Genomic DNA, 19,100 nt, shown 5'->3' with positions numbered 1-19,100 from the left:
TAATTATTGAGATCTGTGAAGTAGGCATTGGAGCAGGTCTTCCCAGTGAGGTGCTGTTGGTATTCATCCTAATTATTGGGATCTGTGAAGTAGGCATTGGAGCAGGTCTTCCCAGTGAGGTGTGGGTTGAAGTACTTGTTCCTTTGCTCTAGGATCAAGTTGTTCTTGTTGAATGCCTGTGCAAGGTTAAAAAGTTGAGAATACTCAGTATTTCAACAAGAGTAGGACGACACTCTGAGCTCTATTTAGGCACTTTTTCTAAGTCTCCATAATTTCAATGTATTTTCTTGCTTCCCCCGGTTGATTGGTTCACAGAGGATTGCCTAATGCTGGAGCGAGGCAGGCACTTTGGACATGTTTCAGTCTGTTAAATGTTCTGGAGTTTGAGAAAAGCAGGTGGTTAGAAACCTTAACTTTGTGTAGGTGTTTGGCACAGGGCTTAAAAAGCTGCTTGGGATGCGGGTATATCTGAGTGCTTGGATTCACCTGGCTTCACTCCTGAGCTCAGTGTCCTGCTGGTATGCACCCTGGGAAGTGGCAGGTAATGGCTCAGGCCTAGAATGCCTGTCTCTCTGGTGGGAGGCGGTTCCTGGTTCCTGGCTTCAGCCGTCACAATTACAGCAGGTGGCCGCAGCGTGAAGCAGCAGATAGCAGCTTGCTCTCTTCCTTCCTTCCTACGCTGCCTCACTCCTCTGCCTTTCAAGTAAGTGCAAATGAAAACTTAAATTCTGAAAAGCCATCTCAAGCTCTAATAGGCACTTTGGTTTCCATCATATGCAACCGAATGCTCAGATGGCCATTCCTCTCTACTTTAGCAGGAACACTGACAGAAGTCAGTGCATCGGATTCCAGTGTCTGGCTTTCTGCATTGCTTAGAAATCAGTCTCATCCGAACCACACGCCTTTCCTTACCTGAGCTAAACCATGTGGAGGGTGAAAAAGCAACCACTGCGTCAGTAGAAAGGCAAGCCTTGCAAAATGCCCTGCTGCTTAGGCCACAGGCTGGCCGCTGGGTGGGAACCAGCTGGGTGGGGGTCCCCCCCACTGGCCACTGCATGAGGAACGAGTAGAGCCCATTCTGGATTCAGGAGGGTCTTCTGCAGGGGCCTCACACCCCTACTCTGCCTGGGGGAGGTGTTGACATTCTTTGGGTAAGAGTTTGGGGGGCCAGGGAGCAGAGGCCACAGACCTCCAGACACCCTGAAGTTAGAAGGGCTGAGGATGTTCCGTATACCTGGGAAGGACATTGAATGTTTAGCATTTTGTTAATTAGTTTCTGTGCATTCTTTTAAAGTAAAACATCAGAACTAACACAACTCAGCTCAGGAAAATTTCCTTCATACATCTGGGGCTGAGGCTAGGTGCAGCAGCCAAGAGTGGGTCGGGCATTTGCAGCTACCAACAGCCTGGCCTCCTGTGAAGGCACATTATAACAACGACTGCTGTTGGCTGAAAGTGAGGCTGTACATGGAGCAGATCTAGACGCCTGTTGACAGCCTGCGAGTAGATGAGGGACCCATCTTTAAGACTGCGCGTCAATGAAGTATATAACAATGCCAAATATAAATTTGCATTTTCCCAGTCAGTGTGCAGGACATTGTATAAAAGTTCCCTTCTTTGATGATCATTGTCTCCATACAGAGGAACACAAAGGCGTAGCAGGTGTGGAGATCTGGCAGCTTCCCAAGCTGGAAGAGTGGGGCTGACTCAGGAAGCAGGTCTGTAACAACCTAATACCCTTGATTCCTTAAAATGCAAAAAGAAATGGCTACTGATTAAGCACATCAGGAGGAAGCCCTGAGTACTCACCTACTGGGGGAATACACAAAGCAGATCACTCTATGCCTGTTAGAGCACCTTCATATCCTGCATAATGAAGGCCCCTCAACTTTGCACGAAAACTGAGGACAATGTTAGCACAATGCTAGACTTCTCAGTGACTTGGACAGTGAACTTGCTACTCCCTGGTTCCAATTCGTACTGCCCAGTCAAGGACAGCTTTGGACACCTCCTATACCCATTTTCAAATGAACTGGGGACAGAGGATGCAAAGCTGGCCAGTGACCAATGACCCAGTATATCCCCGCATCTTCTTTCTTGCTGTTTTGGGGTCCATTCTTAAACTTACCTACCCAGTAGGAGATACTGTCTTTCACAGGCAAAGCTAAGCTGCAAAGGCAATTATGCCAACAGTGTCCTCTCACTGTCCCAGTTCTGCCCTGGGGTGAGCACCGCCATGCTTGGCTCACAGCTCAGGGTCACCTGCCTGGTGTGCACACTTGGCTGCAGCTGTCCCCGTCAGCCTTACCTTGATGGCCTCCACTGAGTCATACTTGTCCAGTTTGTTGATGTGGTTGGTGATGCTGGTGTTGAGCGGGGCAGCTGAGACAGGGTGGATGACGGTAGCATCGTGGGATTGCTGCTGGTACCGCTGGCAGTAGATGTAGATGAGCAGGGTGAGGAGGCAGCCGAGGATGGAGCTGCTGAGGCCCACGGCAATCATGTGGAACATGTTGAACTCTGGGGGAAAGGATCACAGTGATGCCACACTTGCAAGGAGCCTGCTCCCACCCACAGTAAAAGCACTCAGGGACTTGGGAAGGACAGCATGAAAAGCTCTTCCTGTTGGGGGTGAACAAGAGCATGGAGATCTCCAACTCTGCCTTTCAAATACACATTCAAAATGTGCACATCCATGCTCCTTCCCGTTGCAGAATGAAGCTCTTCATGGCGGTTCTTTCTGCAGTCAGGAGCACCACCTGCGTGCGCACAGGACAGTTCCTGTAGGACGTCCGTCGGCAGAGGAACCCGCCTGCCCTAGCAGCGCGTCTGCCTGCCTCACAGGTCTGTACAGCATTGTTCCTCTGCATCCCGAGCTGCCTCTCTGGAATGATGGATTCCTGTCCCCGAGAAGGGTGCGTTGGATATGCAGCACAGGTGCATTCTGTCCATAAGGGTACTATGAGCTCACTGCCTGTCACGCCCCTGCTGTTCTTTTACGGTGCATGCATTTTTCATACTCACATTTTAAAATATTACAAAGTGCAGAGGGACAAAGGAGCCTGTCTTCTTTCGCAGACTTGACTGGCCCCACCAGTTACTACTGTGCCTTTCCAAGGAACAGCCCTTACTTTCTGATGACTTGTCCTGACAGTTAAAAGGTGAGCTAATTTTGCTGCAGGTTTTTTCCCCATGTTGCCCATGAACTCTGTGATGACCCTTCAGGGGCCCGGTGTGAGGATGTGTGTGCACATATTGAATATTTGAAAGGCAGAGTTAGAGAGAGAGCTCCTATTCTCTTGGAGTAGGAGCATCTTCTGGATCCTCCCCTGTGTGCAGGCAGCCAAGGACTTCCACCATGCTCTGCTGCTTTCCCAGGCCCTAAGTAGAGAGCTGGAGGCAGAGTAGAGCAAGCAGGACAAAACCCAGCACCCATATGGGATAATGCAGGCTCCTCAAATATTTTATAAAATACGAAAATGCTTCACAAATTTTTGCCCTTTCCTGATTTTGTCATGAGGCCACTCCAGCCTGTAGCGTTTGGACAAACCGTTCAGCAGCCACCGGGATCCATCTGCCTAACGCTGGAGCAGGGCTGGGACGAGCCAGCGCCGCCCTCACACCAGCTCTCACCCTGCACCGTGGCTCTGAGGCCTCCCCAGGGTCAGCGCCGAGCGCGGATGAATGCTTCCAGCTCGTATTTTGTCATCACACACGCAAGGTGGATGATGGTTTCCATATGCAGATGCTGTGTCACGAGTCACATGAATTATACCTGCAGGACCCTAAGGGAGGCTGGGCAGCTGACACTTTTACGGCGGTTATAGAGTCGCTGTGTCTCCCGCAACTAAAAATAGCTAAGTCGAAAGATTTTAACAGGAGCACATTTTTCTCCATAGGGAAAAGCGCTGCCTGTTAATTCTCATTAGAATCTGCTTAGTGTGGCTCTTCGAGTATTGCTTTCTTCTACTGTCATTTTGGTCAATAAGTTATAACTGATGTCAATTGTACAAAGTCTGATTTCTCAATAAAATGAAAAACATGCCTGTACGTTGTCTTCCTCACTCCCACCTGGCTAGGTAACTGTCCTCACCTCTTGGTTCTGAACACAGATCTGTATGCTGTCTTACCTGCTGATGCTGGCGTGTCAGTATCAACTGCCTAATTATTCCCACAGGTGAGTTCTGTGCATTGCAGAGCAATGAGTTTGATTTGCCTCTGCCTTTGCAGAGTTGGGCACAGCTGGCTTCAGACACCCAGAGCCTCATCTCCTGGGTGTTCCATGCCCTTGCAAGAGCTGTCCCAGCGTAACCCAGGGAGGGCCTGAGGAGAGGGTGCACTGCCAGCCTCTGCCAGCCTCTGCCAGCAGGCAGGACTGGGCAGTCAGCTCTCTCCTGGCCTCCCGCTGGATGGGTCAATCATAGTAAACACTGCTCCATTTCCGACTGACTGCTCCCAGGGTACCGTGAGAGCATTCAGCAGTGATTCCTGGTCCAGACTGCTGGCAACTTGGACTTCCAGGACCGTTACTATGGGAAATGGGATTCCACTTCTGGAATTCCATTCCCTGTGATCTGTGACCACATCTGAGTCTCCTTGTCCCCAGTGCAGAATCTGAGTAGTCAGTTCACATTATCAGGTAGCAAAATGTGACCCGCACGGACACACCCAGCTGCAGAGCATAACCACATCTCCACTTTGCTCACTAAGATTAGCTTGGCAGAACGGCCTCGGCACCTGCAGGGGTGTTCTACGATACACAGCAGAGGCGCCCTGGCACCCCTCTGTGATCTGAGAAACACTGAACTGCAACTCCCTTCTCTGTCTCAAGGATTTCACATAAAAGCCTTGCACCTCGCAGCTTTGTAGGTAAGGACCAAATAGGACAGCTCTCACCCAAAGCATTTTACAGTGACTGAAAAGCATTGAGTGATTATTGCTGTGATTGCTTGGATATGAACAAGTGCCTGTTGATCTTGCTGTAAAAGCCCACAGAGCAACTGTCAGTCACTCAACTCCATCAAACCCCACACACTGCTTCTCTAACCACACGGGGGACTGGGGCCTTGTGTAATTTAATGCTCTTACACAGCTGGCAGGTGTTGGGATGGCAGCTTTGACACACTGCTCGGCATGCTTGCATCCCCTATAGCAGTGTCTGGGATACTGAGGCCTACCTCTGCTTCCCATCCAGCTTCCTACTCATGTGCCTGAGTCTCTGCACCCACATAAGAGACCTGGGTGGAATTCCGTCCTGGTCAGTGCAGATTTCTGGGGAGTGTGAACCCGAGGATGGAAGATCTCCTTCACTCTCTGCCTTTCAAACAAACTGATATAGATTGTGAACAGACGGACAGACAGCTCACCAGACAGACAGAATGGATCAGACAGGGCTCAATGAAGCTATCTGGTTAGTGATTCCTAAAACACCTGAAGCTCCAGATTCCACATGGACATAAGCACACACCAAGGACTGTTGGGCTGAGGTTGGTTGGATAGATGTTCAGATGTCTTCTCCTCCCATCATCAGTCACATGGGATGATGATGGCCTCGGAAACCTGGCTCACTCATGAAAGGTGGACAGACGCACGGTGTGGTCACTGCACGGTGTGCCTCTCCCTTTGGGCATGCTCACATTTATCATGGACTTGAACCAAAGGTTTCTGATATCCAAGACTGCCTAAAGTTCGAAAAATCCCTTGATTGATACAAATGTAATCACTGGCTCTAGTAAAATGTAATTACCCTGGAAATTGGAGCCTTGCTACCACATATTTGCATTGTAAGTACACCCAAGTTGATGTGGTGTCTATCGCTCAGGGCAGAATCTACTTACAGCCACTTCCAAAATCTTAGAACCCGTTGAGGCCACACAGAGAGTTTATTAAGCCATAGATTGCTGGGTCTGACTCAAGCAGGTTCAAATTTAACAGATGGAGATAGAACCCTGAAATCTGCATTTCTGTCCAGTTCCCAAGGAAGCAATGTTAGTTTCCAGACACCGCTAGAATTCCTGATCCCCATAACAAAAACCTAGGTGAACCATGTTCAGATATCACGCCCAGGAGTTTTCCCCACACAACAGCAGAAACACGCAGGAATGTAAAGTGACGGGAATATATCAGAATCTCCACCAGAAATAATGTAAAAGGAAGAACTTACCTCCACATCTCTTTTCTTCTACACTGCTGGATCTTGCCACAGACACTTCTGGAAACACAAAAACCCAATATTAACATGTAAAAGTTGATGGGAGGAAGTTCATGTTCCATTTACAAAACATCTGATTTTGGGTTTTCTGTGAGTAAACATTTCAAAATCCTGATTGTGTTTTGAACATTCATGTGCCATGTATTCATTCAGTCCAGCCACCTTGCCTGGGAACAAGTGGAATTTATTATCACAGGAAAAACAAACACTTTGGTCCCTGGGGCTGCAGTGGGATCAGGTGATAACTTCCTGTTAAAGTTGCCTGTCTGGGGCTTCCAGTGTTTGCCTATAGCCTTTCTGTGTCAGATACATTTTCATCAAAGGCAGTGTCATGGCATTGCCTGGGGTAGCTGTGGAGGTGGGGGGTGCAGTTTACTGCAGCTCAAAGGGAATCACCAAATAAAGACTCCATACAGGAGCCCTCCGCTCACCACATGCACCTGCAGCCCCATGGGAGAAGCCAGTGACAGCCTGTATCTAAGTGGTTTGCCCCCCTAGTTTGGAATGCCATCCAAGGAGTCTGGAGTCAGGATTCTGTCCTGCTTTGAGCGCTCATTCAATAAACAGCTACAAATACTGCTTACTGCTTTATACTCCGCATGACCACAAGGCCCTTTTAGGCTAACACCAATGTTTTGGTGTTAATCTCTAAAATATTAACAGAGAAAAAGAAAACATAGCTCACAGTACTGAACACAATTATTTCTTCAAGCTCACTTGGTCTTAGCTCCCACTTGACAGTCTTAAGGCACACAGGGCACAGGCCACGCGGGCTGTCCACTTGCACAGTGCTATTTTGCAGGGCACTGCACACAAGGACCCAGCTGTCCCTCATCACACGGGAAAGCCTGAGGCCAAAGGGCCAACTGACCTCTTCCTGGGTGAGAGGAACACTTGCTTTTCATATATTAAGTCTATCAAAACTGCCTACACAGAATGAGCTTTTGTCATTGCATGTACATGCATGACCTTGCACACACAGCACACAAATAACATTGCCAAAGCATGTAACCTAATATTAAAACAGCCAAATAAGATATTGCCATTTCTAAGCTAACTCTTCTCACCGTATTTGGATCAACCAGTAACTGAAGAAAGTGTGCTTAACAATGTTGCAGCTCGTGAAACTACACATCTGCACCCTCATCACCATGAACCCGGATGAGCTGACAAACCCATCTCTGCTCCACCTAAGAAGCCTCAAAGGAGGAAAACTCAGACCTCTGCACAGCGTGCCCTCTGAAGGCTGGAGGGGATGTGTTCACACTGCTTCCCATCTCTGCCTTACCTGGGATGAAATTCGAGTCAAACACGCATGGCCGGCTCTCAGTAGCATTTCCGGAACACTGGCTGCCCACGGGGAAGAGGAGGATGCACTGGCGGGCACGGATCTGGATGCCGGATAGATCACACACAGTCCAGTCTGACCACTCGGACCAGCTCTCTGCAGTGATCAGATGGGGGAGATGGGGCAGGATCACCAAGGAGCCCAGTCCATCTGGGCACACTGCCAAGTTAGACACTGCTTGACACCTCATGGTACGTGCTTAGTGGTTCTGTACGTACATAGATGTGGCTACATGACCCAATCAGCCCAGTGAACTGCACACACTGGAGTAATAAAAGCATTGGTATGTCTTTGGTCAATATAATGTGCGTTTTCTAACAACCACATTATTTCAATGCTGTAAGTGTATGTAGACCCCCAGTGTGCTTCTCCAGAGTGGTGGAGCAGCTGTGTCTATACCAACAGTCAAGGAGGACAGGTATCCATGCAGACCACAGTTCCTGCAGAGCAATGTGCCCTGGGGCAGAGTGGTCCTCAGACACTCGCCTGACAGTGTCCCACAGCTCGTACCAAGTGCGTGTTCATGTGAAAGCCCCATTGCTCACTGAGAGCTGACAGCTACATTCCATTGTCACAATTCTACAGACTCTGGAGGCACAGTTACCCTAGGTGTGCTGCTCCTGAGGAGAAGGCCAAGGCAGGCATCGTTGGGCACACAACGCAGACTCCTCACCCTCAGATGCATGGTTACTGGGGTTTTATGAAATTAACCCAGACACACAGGTGTAAAGTGAGGGGAATAAGACTCAATTATGTTCATGAAGTATTAACCAGTAGAGCAAAGCTAAGTTGCTATGCAGTTTGCTTTTTTTGCCCGCTTTTAAAAGGAAGCATCTCTTGTGTAGGGACAGGTGAAATCTGGATATTAAACTTTTGCCTCCATCTGGGTAAAGGGAGTACTTTTTCCATAGGAATATCTAAAGTACCAGTTTGGGGAATTATTCTGAGAAACTGGATTCAAGGTCCTTTTCAATATACACAGAACCTTCTAGAAGGATCAGAAGAAACTTTAAACAAACAAGTATGTGTGGGTTTAGTAGCAAAGGGAAGTTTGTTTTCGTTCCAGGTCCCTCCATGCATGAAATCCGCTTGCTTCTGTGATGGGATGTCTCCTGTCATGCTTCCATGGCCTGAGTCTAGAGCTCGGAGCTTCATGTCTACACCCCAGCTGGCTCCCATGAAGTGACATGTACTCTGCAAAAATATTCCATGCTCCCCTGACTTTCAATGAAACCTGGGCTCATGTTCATAAGCCATGGGTTTGTATGTTTTAAAGATGTTTGGCTAATAATCATCCACTGTGTGCTTTGCCATGCCTCTTTGCTTGCTGGTGGGATTTTACGCTCCCCTGCTATAACCCTGGGTTGTTGTTTGTTTCTTTTTTTAATTTGCACTCTCTTGGGATCATAGCTCACTGAATTTGAAGGAGGAATCCTAAAAGTGTGCCTGGCTTTCCATTTTCATCATTTAGACACCATTCTTGGAACACAGCCTGGGGAGTGGCAGAGGACATTTGGTTGACTCTGGGAGAGCTGTGGGTGCTTGCCCTTACACAGCTCCCCAGACTCAGGCAGGAGGCTTCAAATCCTTGTTACTTCTCTGCCCCCTCAACACAGCAAGTGGGGCTGCCTATGAGTCATCAGTGATAATTGGCAAAGTCAAGGCCAAATTAGGATATTTCCTAATTAGATAGGATATTCCAACGCAATGTGGTGATGTGATAAAGGCCATGCATTCTAGACACAATGAAAACTAGCCTGCTGTGGAACTGTGGGCTGACTTCTTCCCCACCTTGAGTACTTGCTGTGAGATGACGTCAGCAGTTTCCCATGATCAAATCTGGTGCAATTCTGTTGCAAAGCCAAGCATCAGCAAGGTGCAGCTCACCTGGGCAGGGCTGTGTGTTGCAGAGAGCCTCTTCTGTGTGCAGCCCCAGGCAGATGTCCCCTCTGTAGGCAGGGGCTGGGTTTGTGCACGATCGGGTCCTCATGTAGTGGCCACCGCCACACGTGGCTGAGCACTTTGACCAGGAAGACCAGCAAGACCACATGCCATCCACTGGGGAGAGACACAAAGTGACAGCACTCCTGAGAGCCATACATAACCACTCTGGTGCGGCTGCAGGTGGAGTCCGCACTATGGACACATCAGTGCCATCTCCGCAGGGCCACTGGCCTTGGGGATGACACTGAGGTTTCCCCGTTGGTGAGAGATCCAATTTTGCAGCTGCTTCACTGCACTTTCAGAAATCTGCTTCCATTCTTTCAGATAAAAAAAAAAATTCTCCGGAGTGCAAGGTCCATGGATGGCACAAAATCCCAGTCCGAGAGGAGGACTGTGAGACCTACTGTGTAGGTATCGGAGTGAAGACCTCAACTGTGCTCCTGCACAGTCTAGTCAGCCACGCAGGTGCAAAGCCAAGCAGCAGTCACCCGCTGGATTACGGTCTCCTCCCTGGGACTCAGAGAAACTCGGACATCCCAGAAACAGCAGGTAACTCTGAGAAAAGTGCTCGGTAAACTGAGGTACTGACAAAGCACACACAAAGGCCACCCAGTGCTCAAGCCACTAACATGAGGACTCTGATGACATCAGTCAGGCTTGGGCTGAGATTAAGGCTACAGCTTTGCGCCGTGGACACTGGGCAGTTTCCTGGACCACTGTGTTTCCGTGAGTACTCCTGACCCAGCACCCACTGCATTTGCTCACATTCTCCTGCTTTCTCCTCCAGGCTGGGCTCCTGGCATCGACAGCCCAGGCTCCAGCTGGTGGAGGCAGCTGGCTCCTTGGGAGCTGGGCACTACAAGGCTTTGGACTGCGCTCACTGACACTGCCCAGACAGAGCCTCATATTGGCAGGAGTTTACAGCATTTTCCTAATGCCAGCCAGGGTCCTCTTCTGGCTGGCCAGCCCCCCTGTCTTTTGAGTTCAAGAGCAAAACTAGAGGCCATCATGAAGGAAGGCACTCAGTCCTAATCAGGGGACAAATGCAACCACAACCATGGCCAACTAAAGGAAGCTGATGAGCAACTCACCTTATATGTAGATTTTATTTTTTTCTTTGCCCCAAAGAAACAAAGGCAAGTATCATAGGGAATGCCCAAATCATTCAGGACACAAAGTTGCTTTGGTCAGAGTAAGTTAAATGGTACTGGAAACACCCATGAGGACACATCTTTATGGACTATTTTTTTTTAAAGACACAGGCACAGATAAATATTTTTAGAAGCAAAATCATTATCTTTATGATAATATTTGACTTTGCAAATAGTAAAAGCAAATAATAGTATTTTAATCCAGTTTAAAAATGGAGCTTATACCCTAAATAGAAATGTTGTGACTTATACTTTGCAATTTTATATAAACTTAAAGAAATTAACAACATTTTCCCTAATAGTTACTAAGCTACAGCAGAAAGTATCAGGATCAATCAAATATCTGAAAATGGCTGTAGTAACAGCAATTAAAAACAGAACTGGCCCGTGTTTGCCTGGAATGGTAAAATTCTCAAAAATTCTCTCATAGCTATACTAGGTGAGTGGAATGTTTGCTTTCGGTTGTAATCTGAGTGGAAACTTGGTATTTGGTGATGGGGGGGTCCTTGTACATGCACTGGGTCAAAGTTAACTTCCAGTGTCTTAGAATAGCAGGTGTCACATGTAAACTAGGCAGTCTGGGACTCAGGGCATCCAGCATGGCCTGTGGATGGTGCTGGAGCCTCACTCAGGATCAGCGCCAGGCTTTGCACATCCCTGGCTTCTGTGTGAGTGGCATAATGAACTTTCAGATGGATAGTCAACAGGAGAGTGCAAAGAAGGCATGTGAAAAGATGCTCAGTATCTGGGCCCAGTGCGGTAGCCTAGTGGCTAGTGTCCTTGCCTTGCATGCGCCGGGATCCCATATGGGTGCTGGTTCTAATTCCATCAGCATCTCTTCCCATCCAGCTCCCTGCTGGGACGGCCCAAAGCCTTGGGATCCTGCACCCACATGGGAGACCTGGAGGAGGTTCCTGGGTGCTGGCTTCGGATTGGCTCAGCTCCAGCCATTGTGGCCACTTGGGGAGTGAATCAGTAACAGAAGATCTTCCTCTGTCTCTTTTCTCTGCCTACCTGACTTTCCAGTAAAAATAAACAAATTAAAAACAAAGATTCTCAGTATCAGCAGTCCCCAGGGAAAGACAAAACAGTGTCCCCTCTCTCCACGGCACGGCTGTCATCAGACAAAGGGCGAGAGCTGGCAAGGGTACGGGAAACTGGACCCCGTGTGCACCCCTGGTGAGGATGCAAAAGCAGTGCAGCTTCCAGAGAGAGAAGAGTGGAGGAGGGATGAAAGAATAGCAGCTAGGGAAGTTCTTCAAAACTAAAATTTAAAAATAGAATTATTATGCTATCCTGTGATCTCACAGCTGGGTCTGTATCTAGAAGAACCGGCCTCGGGATGCTCCGGATTACTGCATACTATGCTGCTGAACACAGCCAACATACAGAAATGCCTGTGTTCATCAACAAGTGAATGGATTTTAAAAATCTAGCAGGTACATGGAACAGAACATTATTCAACCTTATAGGAGGAGATTAACTTATGGAACACCACAGATAAACCCAGAAAAGAGCTCTACAAGAAACCAGCTAGTCACAGACAAATATCCACATACTTCTACTTGCCTGAGCTATCTATCTAAAGTCATCAAATTCACAGAGAAACGTGGTGGTCACCAGGAGTGTGGGTAGAACTGGCACAGGCTGTTCTACTGGTGTCACATTCCCATTAACCTGGTTGAGAGGAGAAGTATGTACTAGCAACACTACCCACAGCGCCAAGCACTGGAACACTTGTGAAGGGGGCTAACTCACATGAAGTGTTCTTTTCATAGCAACAACCAGAACAACAAACCACCCAGACGACTGCAGGAGCTCGTGCACTGTTGGCAACGCCCGCGTCGCCGCGTACCCCGAGCCGAGCGGAGGGGCTAGGGTTACAGACAGACAACACATAAGACAACACAAGACAACACGCAGTGGGTCACTCTTGTACACAGAATGCCAACTTTATTTGGGGTCCACCTGCATCTTATAGTCTGCTTAGCCCCTCCCAGTATTATCCCAGTGTTTAAGCAACACCTTAGCCCCCCTGAGGGCATCTTAACAAAAGGCAAGTAAGGAAGAGCGAACTTGCAGTCAAGCCAGGGGCTAAATGCATTAGGCCAAGATTTCCCACTGTTACCTCTTAGAAACAAGCTAAGCTGTGGAGTTAACCCTTGGGAGACCGGGGCCTACAGTGCACACTCATTCTGCAACCTCTGGGGTTCTCACTACCGCAGGCTGACGTGCACAGCCCAGTGCCCGACACTGCAGAGTACACATGCCTATCCATGTTCCAACCGACACACCAATTCCTATCTTACCAAGCTTCCCCGATGCAGAATCGCGTGTCTTGTGATAGCAAGGACAGACAGCTTTTGTCTGAATAAAGGGCCATGTGTGAGAGAACCCCCTTGCAGGAGGGTTCTCACCTTGGGGTCCAACCCACAAGATCATAGGAAAAGTAGGTGCCGCCCCCAGTGAGAATCAGGGACCAAGGTGATGATTTCAGCCCGGCCCTGACACTGGAGCCTCACCTCAGCCAACCATGCAATTCACCTTTGTTTTTACATCTGCGCTGTTTAGACTTATTGTCAGACTTAAGTAATCATAGTGAAACCTGGGAAAAAACCCATAATGCCCATTTATAATCATCTACCTACCAGCACGACATGGTTGAAGAAGTGTAACTCCACAAGCACTGGGCAGTCCTCCATGTGGGAGCAGCAGCCCTGGGCCGGCTGGCTCCTGATGCCCTTTTGTGTCCTGTGTCCTGCGTGCCCCCCGCCGCCAAGCTGCACTCTGTCATCCATCGGGGACCTTCCCGGGAGTTGTAGAGAGAGGCCCAGCGCTTGCACCACTGCACCCTGGGTGTGCCCACTCTGAATAACTCCCCAACTCTAAGGAATCTTGGCTTTTATCAAGAAAATGAGAACATGGCTATTTCCAGACATTAAGGTTATGCACACAGAATACCAATCTGCTCAAATCAAAACAACCAACAGTCTCACTCTTGAGAGGGGTGTGTGTGGGACCTGCACACTCACCAATCAAGGCAGCATCCAAGCATCTGGGAGGAATCTGCACTTTCTTGCAGAAGCCACCAGGGATGGAGTGGAGCCAGGGGGGATGAGAGGCAAGGCATCCTGAGTTCCCAGCACCGGCCCTTGCTGCAGCTTAGGGCAAGGTCAGAATCCACTCATGTCGCCCACGGGCTCCCGCCCACCCCTCAGCCCCCAGGGAAGGAATCCTTCCTAGGGCTGTGGGAAAGAACAGTTCTGTCACCTTTCCCAGCCACAGCCTCAGCGTGACTGGGAAAGCTGGGCAATCAGGAGTCGTCTCCCAAGGGTGGAGGAATTCAGGCAGACAGACCCTAAGTGCAGGAGGAGGGCAACTGTAAGAATGGGGCACTGTCAGGAGTCCTGGTCATGGAGCAGAAAATGGCGTGGTTTTAGTCTTACATACATGCTTATCCACCCACCCACCCACCCACCCATCACTCCAGCACCACCCAGCAAATGCTTGTTGAGCACCTCCTGCAACCATCTTGCCCAAGGAAATTAGAAAGGCATTCGTACCTGCTGGAAAAGATGCCTAAGATTCCGTGCTTTCAAATGCTGTGCCTGATGTGTGGAATGTATCTTATTTCCTGCCATGTTTTGTCTGCTTAACCAACTTTTGTCTGTCACTTAAGGCACAGCCTGGCGACAGGCTGCTTGGTGTGGCTGGCGTGGCTCCAGGGGTTGGTGTGACACTGTGCTGCAGCGTGTGTCACTCAGTAGTCATGCAGGAGGCCTAACCCCTGTGAACCGTGCACAGTGACGCAACAAGAAATGCTGGCAGAGAAACAATGAAAGGAAGGTGGAGTAACAGACCAGTGCTCTGCCACATCAGAACCCATTCAAGTAGGGCTTCCCGGTGAGTGCCCGGCCCACGTGGGACCCTGCTGCGAGCGAGGTCACCCCATGAGTCCCTGGGCTCATGTGAGGTACTCTCTGCTTGACTGGGAACTTGGGGAGAGGGAAAGCAAAGTACTGGGAGGCATACCCACCAGGTAGACGCAGGAGGCAGAGCTAGACAGGGAGCACTTGGGCAGGCTCCGTGGGAAGAGACTCACCTGCCAGCTAGACCCTCTTCACAGAAGGTGCAGGGCAACTAGGGAACTGGCTCGGTGGGCTCCAGGGAGAGCCTCGCTGTACAGGCGACCCAGGGAGGGAGGGCTGGTCCACTGGGCTTCCTGGAAGGGGCTGCCTAATTCAGGGATGTCGCACCGGGCTCCAAACAAGCGCATGTGTGCTGGCGCCTCCTGGAGGCTGCCTCAGCCCATGCTTCTCGCCGGGAGTAATTCCTCTGTTTACAAAAGAGGAAATGACTAGACTGCACTTAGGCATCACAGCATAAGGAACTCCCGGTGCCAGGGGAGGCCTGGCCTCTCGGGTCTCCGCACACAGATGAACACCTGCCCGCCTGTCCCAACTGGAGTCGCAGTGCTGGTTCGGGAGATTGGGAGCAGGCATCTGGCCAGCTGGAGAGGGAGCGCGAGCTCCGTGAGCACATTGGGTTAACCTGAGGGATGAAGACATCACCTGGGGCATTTCTGAGGGACACAGGCCCCACGGGCACAGCGAGCTGAGGGGCCCTTGGTGAAGCAGGAGGCCCGGGGTGGTCTCTGATGGCCCAGGTCTGGTCCAGATGGCACAGTCCTCTCACCTGGACAGGGCAAGATGTTGCACTCCTGGTACTCCAGGGCGGGACCGAGGCAAGGCAGCCCCCCGTACTTGGGCTCAGGGTTGTTGCAGACGCGCTTCCGGTTCCGGATACCCCTGCTGCAGTCGCGGCTGCGCTGGGACCAGGACGTCCAGGCTGACCACGCCCCGTTGACCTTTTGGGCAGAGTACCGCCAAGCTCGCAGGAAATCGCCCGAGAGCCCTGCGGGGGAAGCGGCCAGAGGGGGCTTGTGTTAGGAGCTGCCAGTGTGACTGCCAGCTATGTTTTGCTCAGGGCATCAGCTGCCCCATGCCCTCATCTCTCACACTGATCGGAGCCCTTTCTACAGCCCAAAAGCCAAAAACCTGCTGCTGAGTGACAGTTGCTCTTCTAACCACAGCCTCTTTTGCTGGAATGACCACACAATAAGAGTGTAAATAACATTTGATTTGCGAATGTGGTTAAAGTCCTTACCCATTTAGTACATCTTAGGTTTACAGCTAGTTCCCATCCGCTGTGCACACTCCCAGTGCTTGAAGTGGCTGGGGCTGGACTGGGGTTTGGCCAAGGAGGAAACCATGCTCAGAGAATACAATCCAGGTGTCCCACACAGGCAGCAGGGATCTAACCCCCGAGCCACCGTCAGCTGCCTCCCAGGGCCTGCAGACAGGCAGCCAGGGACGAGGGGCGTCCCCAGCTCTGCGTATCCTTAGGACAACCGGCCCATGCACTGGGACATTCTCCGTCACAGCCTCTTAATAATTGTGCTTTTCTGTGATCCACTTGCACTTTGTGGTATCAGTGCAGAATGGTCAATGCAGTGTGGTCAGAGGCATACAAGTCCAAGTTTGTATTCTTGGCATCAAGGCCCAAATGTGAGTTGGGCATTAGGCCGTAAAGTCATCAAGATAGAGGATGTCATGATTTTGGAGAAAACATAAAATCTCTTCTAAACATGGGTATTCAAGTTTCCCTAGTTTATGTGATTAACTTCTAAAGCATTCTACACATATCTGAGACTAGAAGGAATATAAGACAAACTCAAAAGGGAGTGCAGTTAGTGATGGAGAAACAACATCATGTATTTTCTCTTTCACACTTTGATGTCATGAGAAATAAGATGGCCTGTTTTGAAACTTTCAGTTGCCGGGGCTGGTGCTACAGTGCAGTGGGTTAAATTACCACCTGAGATGGCAGTGTCCCGAGCTATACTGGTGTGCACCCTGGCTGCTCCCCTTCTGGGACAGGCAGAGCTAATGTGCGTGGAACAGCAATGAAGATGGTCACTAAGTTGGCACCTGCCACCACATGGGCGATCCGGAGGGTTGGCTTTGACCTGGCTCAGCCCCTGTTGTTGCCATGATCAGAGTTAACCAGCAGATGGAAGATATCTCTCTCTCTCTGTCTTCCACATACTAAATTTTAAAAAAAAGTTGTACTTTTAAATATTAGAAAACGTTTATGTTAGATGCAGTCTCTTGCCGTACCTAACATATAAATTAATGCCACCATAGTAATATCTGTACAGCTAAAGAACACGGTGTATCCAGGACTGAGTTCTAGGTGTCTGTTGAGGTTTTCAGAAAGTACCTCCCTGAGACATGGCTCAGTCTCCACGGAGTCACCACTCACCGTCCGTGGAGCAGCTGCTGGTCCCGTCGCTCGAGCAGTACCGCATCTCAATTCTCTGCCTTCCCATTTCCAGCAAATTAGGGTCAGGCAGGCGGGCTTTGCATGTGTACCGGAAACGCTGCTCATAGTGGCCACCATTGTCAGAGATGTTGACAGGCGTACAGGGTGTCCAGGGTGTGGTCTTTTTCAGCTCGGGACAGGCATTGGTGTTACAAGACTGGTACTCCTGGAAGAGGAAGCACACAGCGTCTCATTAAGAGGCATGCACTGGGCAATTTCAAGAGGCATCCCTAAAGATTCACATGCAAGACACCCAGCGGCTGCCCTACAAATGAAACACGTATTCATATTCAGTGAGGCACCAGAGCCGGGGCTCACTGTGCAGTGCCTAAGGGGAATCAGCACGACTTCCTGTATATATGTAAGCAATGAGGACAATAAACACCAAATCTAAGTAAAAACAAAGGTGATTCCAAGAAAATTGTCTTCCTCTCACTTAATATGGTACCAACAACATTGGTTTATTTTGATGTTCATATCAACTACTATCTTTAAAAGATTCAATGGATGGAACTAAATTTGCTTGTGGACTGCGTAATACTCTAAGATGCAAGCCTTATCATAAGCCTTAGGGTCAGACTCAAACCCTCAAGTGGCTGAGTAACCTCACGAGGACACAAAGTGTGGAATTGTTTAGTCTACAAATGCTCTCCCAACAGTTCCCTAGTCACTTTCACTTTCCTCTCCCCTTACCTACCCCCATCCCCCATTCCCTTGTAACCACAGCCAGGAGGGTCCTGAGTAGGCATGTTATGTGTGGCCACAGAAGGTGGCATTTAGGAGTAGGGCGATAGAAATCTGCCTGGAGCACTCCTGATTTGACAAGAATTATAGTTCCAGGGAAAACTAAACAGAGGTGAGACAAAGGTATGTGGGTCTACCACTTGGCAACGTGGCTGTTCTTGGTGCAAGGGAAAGCCACCATCCATGACACACCGAGGCTCTTCAGGACCCTCCAGGGACTCCCCCAGGGCTGGGCCAGCAGGGATCCGGAGCCACACGAGGAGGAGAGCTGGGCTCCGGGAAGCCAATCCGCAGTCACTCTCACTTTGCCTCGTCCATTTCTTATGGCCCTTTCCACAAGCCCAGTATTCGGAGCCTGAGCACTCTGCTTCCCTTCCCACACAATAAACTCCCTGGCTTCCCTGAGCAGAGCAGATTCGGGTGCCCCGGAGGCAGGTTGAGGGGTCAGGGTGTCTGACGATTTCGTGAGCAGCAGAACGAGGACTGCTCATTGCTGGGGTCTCTGGGATCTGGAGTGTGAATGAAATGATGCTAACCGTGCATGTACTGGGGGTTCCCCAAAACCATTTTGGGGGTCTGAGCGTAGATGGTAGCATTCATTAGGATTACATGTGTGGCAATACTCCCAGACAGAATTTATGTATCTGGGAAAGAAGACAAAGCAAAATGAGTATTGGGAAAAGGCACACGATGATGTCCAGAGAACCATACCCAATTAGAGTCCTCTTCCAATGGAGTCATGTGGAATACGTCCATTGTTCCAGCAACTGGTTGTGCCAGTGTGAGTGCAGTGATGTCAAGGAGTCAAGCCCAGGGGAGAAGAGGTACCTAGGGTTCTGTAGTCCCTTATGAGCACCTGTGCGGGGCATGCTCTGAATGCAGACTCCACGAAGGCAGGCAGCTGTGATACACACCACAGCACTTGCACATTTAGGGCACAGGGAATGCACATTTATCAGCTTGGGAATGGTGGAAACATACCTGCAACTTAAATCCCCCATCCTCAGCTCCCACTGAGTTCATGCCTTAGACAACATGTGCTGAATGTTCCTCTCTGCTGCATTTGAACTCCCTTTTCTGAGACATGTTTCTAGATTCTGCTCTAAATCATACACAGTTCTTGTTTCTGCCTGTATCTGTGGGTTTATGCCTTAAGAACTCAACCCCTGAAAAATCATGGTAGCAACTTTCCAGCAGAAAATAAAGTACAGTGTGTCCAAGCCATCGGTATCTCAGAATGTCACAGCAACTTCGATTTCATTACTGCTCCAAGTATTCAAATCAGGTTTCCTGATTCAAAATCCATTTTCAATTTCTT

The 19,100-nt window shown here is 49.6% G+C and overlaps 1 protein-coding gene across 1 annotated transcript; it reads right to left on the bottom strand.

The window, feature by feature from the left end:
- Positions 1-60: 60 nt before the first annotated feature.
- LOC131481111 (semaphorin-5A-like) lies at positions 61-18,538 on the bottom strand. Its single transcript, XM_058668404.1, has 8 exons — positions 18,494-18,538; positions 16,979-17,204; positions 15,350-15,568; positions 9,447-9,617; positions 7,500-7,655; positions 6,164-6,211; positions 2,309-2,520; positions 61-176 (listed from the first exon to the last, which is right to left on the bottom strand). Exons 1-8 carry the CDS (start codon positions 18,536-18,538, stop codon positions 69-71), a joined length of 1,185 nt encoding a protein of 394 aa, XP_058524387.1. The 3' UTR covers positions 61-68.
- Between the last annotated feature and the right edge of the window lie 562 nt (positions 18,539-19,100).

The sequence above is a fragment of the Ochotona princeps genome, chromosome 9, assembly GCF_030435755.1.
Source record: "Ochotona princeps isolate mOchPri1 chromosome 9, mOchPri1.hap1, whole genome shotgun sequence".
Lineage (NCBI taxonomy): Eukaryota > Metazoa > Chordata > Mammalia > Lagomorpha > Ochotonidae > Ochotona > Ochotona princeps.
The sequence above is the reverse complement of the archived record's forward strand: the minus strand, read 5'-3'. Positions and strand labels throughout refer to the sequence as shown.

Excerpts from the sequence above, each read along its gene's own strand:
- LOC131481111 (XM_058668404.1), bottom strand. The coding sequence starts at position 18,538 with ATGGACGTATTCCACATGACTCCATTGGAAGAGGACTCTAATTGG. Across the intron at positions 17,205-18,493 it reads TGGAAGAGGACTCTAATTGG|GAGTACCAGTCTTGTAACAC; the intron begins GTATGGTTCTCT and ends TTCCTCTTCCAG. Across the intron at positions 2,521-6,163 it reads AGAAGAAAAGAGATGTGGAG|AGTTCAACATGTTCCACATG; the intron begins GTAAGTTCTTCC and ends CCTTTCCCCCAG.